Here is a 9,657-nt window from a genome sequence, read left to right as displayed (position 1 = left end):
TGACGAGGAGTCTCAAAATTTTCGAGAGGTAAAGATTGATATATAGGACGATGGTATTCAGACACCGGAAGGGATTCAGGATGCACCGGGTAGCCATCAGGTCACCGGAAGGGGTTCCTAACAACCCCCGGTAGGTATATGGGCTTATTGGGCCAAGGGAGTGACAGACCAGCCCACAGGGGGCTGGTGCGGCCCTTTCCCTGGCCGGCCAGCCCTAGGGAAGGAAAGGGGGGAGGGCTAGCCCCTCCTGCCTTTCCCTCTCACGGGAGAAAGGAAAGGGGGGCACCTCCCTCCCCTACCTTTCTCCCGCACCTATATAAGGAAAGGGGGCGCCACTTGGGGAGGACCCCAAGTAGGATTCGGCCTACTTGGAGCGCCCTCCTGGCTGCTCCCTCTACCCCCAACTATATATATGTGGGAGGGGGCGCCTAGCAAGAACACAACATTGTCTTAGCCGTGTGCGGCGCCCCCTCCATGGTTTACACCCCCGGTCATATTATCGTAGTGCTTAGGCGAAGTCCTGCAGAGATCACTTCACCATCACCGCCACCACACCGTCATGCTGTCGGAACTCATCCACTACCTCGCCATCTTGTTGGATCATGAAGGCGCGGACGTCACCGAGCTGAACGTGTGCTGAACGCGGAGGTGTCGTACGTTCGGTACTAGATCGGTTGTATCGTGAAGAAAGTTCGACTACATCAACCGCGTTGTGAAACGCTTTCGCTACGGTCTATGAGGGTATGTAGATACACTCTTCCCCCTCGTTGCTATGCATCTCCATGGATAGATCTTGCGTGTGCATAGATTTTTTTGCTTTCCATGCAACGTTCCCCAACCACAAACTCCAGAACTGACACCCCACACGATTATGACGTCGAAGGAGGAAATCAGAACTGTCAACCTCCAACCATAAACCAAGCATAAGATGGGCCATCTTCCAGCTGGAGGGTGGGCCTCTCTATCCGGAAACATATTCCCTTCAGCCGAAAATACTTATTGAAGAAATGGATATAAATATAGACGTAGTTTAGTTGTAAATCTGCAACAAGTAATTTCTGATGAAAGTAGTATTACATTTAGAAACAGAGATGCTCCAGTCATACTAGTGTGACACTTGTGAGCCTTGAAGCTAAATATATTGACCGATTGACCATAGCCACGCTTTGACGAGGTCAAGAGTTTTGAAAAACGCACGTCCACTGTAACACGTGAAAATGGCTGGCTAGCGGATATCAAGTGTTTTGAATTAAGGATTTGTCATACTTGGTTTAGTTATTAGCAGGAGCGGATCCGGACTTAAAATTATCCGGTGTCCATATAGAAGAACACATGCCTACATATCAAATAAATGGCCTGCACACTAATCTAATAAGCAAGTGCAAATTGCACCCGGTGCGAGTGACACCGGGTAGCTGTACGTAGCTCCGCCCCTGGTTATTAGTGTACCCCACTAGTGTGTTTTTGAGGTTTTTTTCTTATGGTACAAAGATAGATGCTTATATACACTTATCCCTGTGAACGCACGAACGCACGATATATCAATATGAGTAACTATGAGAGATTGAGCCGGCAGATAGAGACACGTTGCTTCCCATGAAAGGATAATCGTTAAATCCTGAAATAAATTTAGAAAAATGCAAACATACACGTCAAGTCCACGGCTTTAAACCGGGTGGTATGTTCGAGAACGACAACAAGGAACATGGTCAATTGAGTTATGCCCGGTTATCTTCAAGGTTTTGATAGCATGGTGAATGCAGTATTTCTGTATATTGGTCACTTGACACAGTATTATTACAAGCTTTAGAATGGTACTACCAGTAATATCGTTACAAGGTTTTTTAAAGCGAGACCATGACTTTCCATTTCATTAACCAAACCAATGTCTCTATGTTAAGCTAAAGGTAATGATTAATTTTTGAAAAGACAAGTGGTAACTAATAATAGAAATCAGGAGAGAGCTCTCTTTATATAAAAAATGATTAATTTTCGCAAAAAAAGGCTAGTGGTGACGTCAAGACAAGTTTGGACATCAACATGATGAACGCATGAATGAATCACAAACGACGACCAACTGCATGTACAACAAGAACAATCAATTACCTCACAAAAAATCAAGAACAATCAATCAATCTTTATTCTCCCTCTGTCCAGTTTTGTAAGTGCGTTTAAGTTAACTAAAATTAAACTGTTTAAAATGATGTCTTAAATGTCTAAAACGTCTTACAAAAATGAACGGAGGGACTAGTTTACTCGTATGCGTGGGCAAGGAGTTGCATAGACGAGTAGAATACTTATACAGAGAAAACAATCCCAAACAATTGTCGCCTTCTTTGATCCGGGATCGTTCGTTCAAAAAGCAAATAGAGGTGGGTCCCATGGGGTCCACGAAAGCACATGGGGTGGGGTGGTGCATGGCGGAAGGATCATGCAGTCTTTGGCGGCGACATCTTCCGCGCGGCTCGCACGCCCGCCTCTGCGGAGGCCGCTCCTGAACGCCCCGCAAGTTCGCCGCCGGATCCGCAGCAGCTGCTCGCTCCGTTGCGAGGACCGCCAGCAAGGCGGTGGCGCAGACGCCACGCAACCGCACGCGCGGCGCCCTCGCCCGTTCACGGTGGTCGTGGGGCACCGCCATTACGCCGGGCTTTGGAGCACCGATATGTCATCGCTTGTTGCGTGCGCGGGCTCGGCCAGTCAGTCTTGTAGGCTGCGGCAGGCATGCGAGATGTTTTCACCTTTTCGGCGTGGAACAAAACAGCTGCCGTCGTCGCCGGAACCAAAGCACCGCGGGTAGCTTCGATGCATGGGAACACAGCGTACTGAATGGCCTACGCACGCGGCTTCGATCGAGCGATCACCACACGAGCTTCTCCACCGCCATCCCCTGCAGCAGCGGCCGCGCCGCGACTTCGCGGCTGGTGACGACCGGCATGCGGCAGCAGACCGAGCGGCTGCGGCGGAGGAGGCGGTCCTCGGAGGACACGCAGCGGAGGACGTCGAGGAAGCGGTCCTCGTCGCAGCAGGGGAGCGCGACGGGGCCGGGGGTGGACGGGAAGCCGTACTCCTCCTCCGACTGCAGGAGCAGCTCCCGGAACACGGGGTGGTTGAGGTGCGCCGCGCGCACCAAGAACCGCCGCGACGCGCCGCCCACGCACACCGCGACGTGCCCCGACGGCACCGGCGCCGGCGCCGCCGTTGGCGCCGCTGCGGCACGGGACCGCCACCGCCTTAGCGTCTGCTGGAGGCGGACGATGCTATGGATCTTGCCGCATTTGGCCATCGCTCCCTTCTCGCCGGCTGAGGGTGCTCTGCTTTCCGTATGTCGAGGGCGCGGCCGGAAGGAGTTGGCCTGAGGATGCTCTGCTTTCCGAGGGGAGCGCGGCGTGGTTCCAGTTTTTATAGGGCGGATGGTAGGGTGTTGGGTTCGTCCAGTTGGCCGATGTGACATTATTCTGCTGCTTTACATTTATTTTCTTTTTGTTATGATGATGAATTTCTTCCTATGTTTGGTTTATCGCATGTGCAAAAGATTAGAATCTAAATCAAGAGCATGTGCTAAGAAATGTTGTGCCTGGCAACATTTCCTCCTCGTGGAAATCATTTGCCTCATTCCGATCTTCCGGTATATTTATTTTGTGTGTGTGTATGACATGCAGCATGAGTCGCTCTGCAGATGCTTGAAACACCCGTGTTTGCTAAATGTTACCCGCCTGAATTTTTTTTCACGCATCAGTTGATTTTGGCTCATGCGCGCCTGAAGACGGGGACGGCGTGAGGAGCACCTGCCACAGCGAGGCCGAGCCATGCACGAGCGAGAGCGAGTCCGAAACATGAAGGAGTGGGTCAGGAGGCGAGGGGTCGCCGGAGTTTCTGTAGGTTTGGGAGTTTAGAGGGATGGTCGCGGCGGTAGCAAGCAAAGGCGGTTGGGGGAAGTTGGGGAGAGGGCGGGGCGGCGAGGCGGCTCGTTGTAGCGCCTACCGGCTGCAGGAAGTAGGCAACTGGGGCGGGGTAGATGGGCTGTTACTGGAGAAAGATAAACCTTGCACGATATGTTTTCGGTCGTTAGATGAAGATCTAATGTTCCTGATAAAAGAATGACTAATGCTAATGAAACTTTAAGGCACACCACATATAGTCAATCCTTGAAACCCTAGATACATATTCCGCGTATACTTTGCGCAAAACACGGTTTGTACACACAAAAACGGTACTAAAATGATCGCCACAAAAGAGACATTCTATTTTTTGGGGCGTAGTTCATTTTAACTGGTGCTTCTAAATTGTACAAAATTAGCGGTCTAAAATACCTATTCGGCCGATCGACTAGAAATTCGGCCGGTCACGTGCACACACGCCACGTGCCATGGGCCCCACACTGTAGAAACTGTGATATCCTTCCTTGTCTTTCTTCCAAATCTCACCGAACGGCCCTATGCGAGCGCATCCAATGGTGTGCGTGCGACCGGCCGAACTGTTGCACTGGTCGGCCGTCGCCTAGGGCATACCAAAGTGGAAAGCAAGCCACCGCCGTGCCGCCACACAGCTGGCGGTCGCCGCGGGGCAAAGGCATTTCCAAGTCAAACTGGTTGTTCAACTCCACATGTAAGGAGAGTTGTGAGGTAAGGGCATCTCCAGCCGTTGGCCCCCAAGGGGGCGTCTAAAAGCGCCGCCTGGGGGTGAGCCGGCGCAAAAAATGGTCCTGGAGGCGATTCGGTCCCCAGCCGTCGGCCCCCAGGCGCGTATAAAAAAAAGAACGGCCGTTCGGCGAAGTTATGATAGAAAGTAGTTAAATTTCGGCTAAACATGGCAAATTTCGAAATTCGCGCATTTTCGTTACATTAACCTAATCTAAAAAAGAAAGGGGCTGAAGTCGTCGCCGCCATCGTCGTCGTCGGCCTTCTCCTCCTTGACGCGGGCGCCCCTGCTGGACCCGGCGTCACCATGGCGGGCTGGCGGCGGCGCGTCATCGTCGTCGTCGTCGTCGTCGCTGTCGCGTAGGACGACGACCCCGTCTTCATCGCGGCCGCGTCGGCGCTCCTCGAAGCGGCGCAGGGCGGCGCGCTGGTGCTCCTTCACCTTCTCCCGGCGCGCCTTCTCCATCGCAATGGAGTCCTGGCGCGCCCATTCTAGGGCCGCGTCATCGTCGTCGAACTCCGCCTTCACCGGCGCCAGCCCCGGCTCCGTCTTGGGCTTGACGAAGCGCGGAGGAGCCGACGAGGAGGAGGCGCGCCGGCCGCCCTCGTTGATGACGATGCCGGCGCTGCGAGCGCGCCGGCCGAGCGGCGACTCCGCCGCGGGCTCGGCCTTGACGCCGAGCAGGGCCGGAGTGCCGGAGGAGTGCGATGAGGATCGGGAGGAGGAAGAGGAGGAGGAGGACCCGAACCTCCTTGGCGCCCATGGCCCGACGCGTCGGTGCTGCGCCGGGGGGTACGCCAACGGCGGGTCGTTGCCGCCCTCGAGGTACGTGAGCACGCCCTCGAGTGTGCGGCCGGGGACGCCCGACTAGAGGTGGCGCCCCTCGCTGTTCTGCCGGCCGCCGACCACCGGTGCGCCGTTGGTGGACGCCAATCGCTGCTGCTGGCGGCGCTCGAAATACGCCGCCCAGGCCGCGTGGTTGTCGGCGGTGTACTGGGGAAGGGAGAGTTGGGCGTCGGTGAGGGACGCGCGCACGATCTCGACCTCCTCGGCGAAGTACTTCGGCTTCGCCACGGCGTCGGGCAACGGGGGAATGGGCACTCCCCCGGCGCTGAGTCTCCATCCCGTCGCCCCGGCGCGCATGTCCGACGGCGCCGGGATGTTCGCTTGGAACAGGAGCCATGACTCCTGTTCGCGGAGCGAACGGCGGCCGAAGCCGTTGGCCGCCGCCTCGTCTCCGGGGAAGCGTTCTGCCATGGCGACGGCGGGGCTGGGCGGCGGCGCTCGGGAGAGGCCGGGAGAGGGAGGGGCTGGACGGCGGCGGGGGCGGGGCTGGTGTGGGCACAGACGAGTGCAGGGCGCCGGCTTTTATAGCCGGGCCGCGCCCATGTGTACGCGTGCGAGGGAGGAGAGGCGTCGGCGCGCCGCCCTGTGAAGCGCCGCCCGTGAGGAATCAATGGCAAGGCTGACCAGCGGCAGCCTTGCCATTGATCCCCGCGGGAACCGAGGCCGTTGGGGGGAGACGAGGCGGCGAGTCACTGACGCGGCTGGCCCGCGTCTTTTTCGCGCCAAAACAGCTCGCCCCGGCGCCCCCGGGCGCCCCCCAGCGCGTCGGGGTTGGGCTGGGTCCGCCGGCGCTGTTTTCGGGCCAAGCCGGCGAAAATCGGGCTTCTGAAGACACGACTGGGCCGTTTTTTCGGCGCCGGCGTGAAAAAATCGCCTGGGGAGGCTTTCCTAGTAGCGCGGCTGGAGATGGCCTAAAGCTAAGCGGTTTGCTATCCGGCGACGAGGCGCTGTGTGCTCGTCCATGTGACCCGGCGCTGTCTGCAGCAGGGCGGGGCGGGTAGTCTATCTTCGTCTGATCCTCCGCACTGTTTATGCTGCGCGCGCGATAGATACGTACGTATACGGTATATCCTTGCAGGAGTTGTAGCTTTCCGTCATCATCCAGGCCACGTACGAACGCGTCCACTGGTGCTAGCTTGCACTCTTGCAGTGACAGTTGGCACTGGTAGCTATGGTCGATTCTCCTGGCATTGCCCAACCCCAATCCTGCCGTGATATCGGTTAACTACTGTCCTTGAAACGCACGAGCCTTCAGTCGTGTATATTTGGCCGGACCACCACCAAATGTCCTGGCGGTAGCACCGGGTGACCGTGTCCGTGAGCGCCTCGTCGCGTCGTTGCCGGTGAAACGGTCGCCGGCGCCCGCACACTCCGCCACCCGATACACCACACTATTCGGTACGAATATGACGCGGCGCCTGCCTCTGCCCAAGCGCAGTCGGACGCCCTGCCCCGGCGCCCGGCACATGGTCGGACGGATCGAGCGGGCGGGCGTGCGTGATTCAGGGTGACGCCCTCGTGCCCCAGCACCACCCATGTGCCGCCGCTAGCCGTGGTGGGCGCCTCGGGGCGGCGGAGGAAGGGCAATGTGTGCTTGCCAAGTCCACATCTCCCGTTGCCACTGCCACCCTACGACCAAACTTAACCGTTCCTCTGAGTCACCGAAACAGGGAAGCTGGTATATGCCTGTACTGTACTGCACACGTTTTCATCATCACATGATTAGTGAAGCCAACGGTCGCTTTCGCGTCGTGCACCAGATCGTACCCACCTCCATCTCGCGGATACCACCGCAACAGAGGAAAAGTTCACCCTTTTTTTTGCATAACTGAATCTGCAGCCATTGTGTTGTCCTGTACGTACACGAATACTCTACATATAAAGCAGCGCAGCGGCACCCGATCATTAATTCAACAGCTAGCTTGGTACGTGCGTGCGTGGACGCGTCGATCGGGACAACATCTCAGTTACCGGCCGTGGACATACGTACGCGCGTGTCAAGCGCGAACATACTCGTGTTGGTAGACGCCACACACGGTTCCAAATTCGAACGGCCCAACGATTCGGCTGTGCCTCACGGAGTCACTTCAGTACAGCAGACAGTCATTTCTCCGGACACGGCCCGAGACGAACATTTCCACCAGTTGGTTGGTGCACCGATAAACAACTTCTGGATGGAGCGAGAAGAAGAAGACGACCATCACCAGCGTGTCAAGCTGCAGCTGGACGCACACCGATTGAAGGAAAGCGACTGACAACCTCAGCTCAGCCCACGGTTCACGAGTCTTTCCGGTCTCTCCTCCCCGGAGTTCCGGCGGGCGAGCCACATGCGTACGCATGCATGCATGCACGGCAGTCCGTCAAACCGGGGACGTGCAACCATGATTCCAGGAGGACTACCTGCTCTGCATGTGCATGTGCCGAGCCATGACATTGTCTTCAGATTTCTTTTTCTTTTTTGGTTAGCTGTTACGGCCCGGCCCGGCCCGGCCGGGGCTGGTTATTAGACGATGACTCCATTTCTTTCGCATCCTAACCAACTGCCTAGCGTCCTCCACTAGAGTTTTTTTTTTTGACAGAATCCCCCACTAGAGTTAGTGCTAAGCACTGTCGTCAACCAAGTGATGATGATAAAGAGAGGTGCACGTACGGCCAGCGAACTAAAGGACCACGGCATGTAACGGAGCTAAACATATTAATACGAAACAGTTAGGTGTTTTCACGGGTGCATGTCTTCGTGTTGCAAATGATCAAAATCCTTTTGCTCTGCCTAAAAAAGAAATTCCTTTCGTCTGGAAAAACCTGAGAATATCAGTGGATTTATCTTCTAGTGTATCCATCAATTCTAGAGTGTGCTCAGAATGCTCGCTCTTGGGTGTTTTCCGCGCTCGTGTGTGCATCAACATTGAATCCCCTATAGAAGATGTTACAATAACCGCTCATAGGGTAAATTTGACTGAATGTGCAGCTTGGAGTACGGCCATTTTTTCTTAAATGCTTTTCACCCATAAATTTTCTTCTTCTTTCAGTCGAGGCGTACAAAAACAACTACGTACAGCTTGGTAAAAGCCAAGCAGGAACCGAACGGAGTGACATCAGATAGCTTACTACTATTAGACCTTAAAGCTAAAATTCTATAAATAGACAAAAAGGTGGCTGTAGTTTAGTGGTGAGAATTCCACGTTGTGGCCGTGGAGACCTGGGCTCGAATCCCAGCAGCCACACTATATTTTTTTTTGAAGAAAATGGAAAAGAACTGATATTTCTGTCTTAACAACAACCTCTGCTGTTCTGTCCGATTTATACGACACGTGACCTACAGAAGAGATGGGCCAAAAGAGAGAGAATCAAAATTTGACGTGTCTGCCACCGCATCAGCATATTTGTCATGTCCACTTCTTTTTTTGCCTCTTGTCTGAAGGGTCATTTTCTCAGATCAGGCCTGTGATTCAGCCAACATTGCCGGCTACAGATCAAACAAAAAGGAGATATATCCTGCAGGCATAAAATCCTTTACTAGTACACACATTTTGGTTTACATCTGCTTCCAAACTTCATTTTCTCATATCATTACCCATGGATCTGACATAAAGCGCCGAAACAATAAGAAAAGAGGATAAAGAACCGGGAGTGCGTGCAACAAAAAGCTGGGGCAGGGCCCTTTGCTGTCTGCATCTTTTTTATGTTTCTGCCAGCGAATCATGGAAAAAAGGAACAAAAACAGAAACAAATAGAGGTAATATCATCATAAGTCACAGAACTTGCGCTCGACCTTCAATTTGACGCTAAAGTTTAAAAATATGGATTTGTGGTCATTTAACTTGTGTTCTTGTACAAATACAGTAACTTTGCTCGTATTCAGACGTATCCCGCGCTTATGCGACACCACATGACGACGATGTGGCTATGGCCCACTGTCAGTGACTAGAACTACTCTGTATGATGTGCGCATTTTTTTGTGCATAATCACCCTTTGTATTTAATTAAACATAAACCATCAATAACACGTGTGGGTCCACACATTTTTTCATAATCACCCTCACTCTATATTTAATTAGGCAGAAGCCCCTCAATAACACGAGTGTGTCCTACTTATCGGGTGGTGGGAGGAATGAAGATAAAAACATGGCGTTGGGGGATTCGAAATCCCGACCTCATATACAATGCACGCAC

The 9,657-nt window shown here is 53.9% G+C and overlaps 1 protein-coding gene and 1 non-coding gene across 2 annotated transcripts; one reads left to right on the top strand and one right to left on the bottom strand.

Annotated features, from left to right (window-relative positions):
• Positions 1–2,160: 2,160 nt before the first annotated feature.
• Positions 2,161–3,352, bottom strand: LOC123042307 (auxin-induced protein X10A-like). The gene has a single exon (XM_044464786.1). The coding sequence runs from the start codon at positions 3,281–3,283 to the stop codon at positions 2,858–2,860; it is 426 nt and encodes a 141-aa protein (XP_044320721.1). The 5' UTR covers positions 3,284–3,352; the 3' UTR covers positions 2,161–2,857.
• Positions 3,353–8,636: 5,284 nt separating this feature from the next.
• Positions 8,637–8,708, top strand: TRNAH-GUG (transfer RNA histidin (anticodon GUG)). Its single transcript has one exon. It is a non-coding gene; the product is annotated as a tRNA-His (tRNA).
• The last annotated feature ends 949 nt before the right edge of the window (positions 8,709–9,657 follow it).

This window comes from Triticum aestivum, chromosome 2B, assembly GCF_018294505.1.
Source record: "Triticum aestivum cultivar Chinese Spring chromosome 2B, IWGSC CS RefSeq v2.1, whole genome shotgun sequence".
Classification (NCBI taxonomy): domain Eukaryota; kingdom Viridiplantae; phylum Streptophyta; class Magnoliopsida; order Poales; family Poaceae; genus Triticum; species Triticum aestivum.
This window is presented reverse-complemented; position numbering and strand designations above follow the sequence as displayed.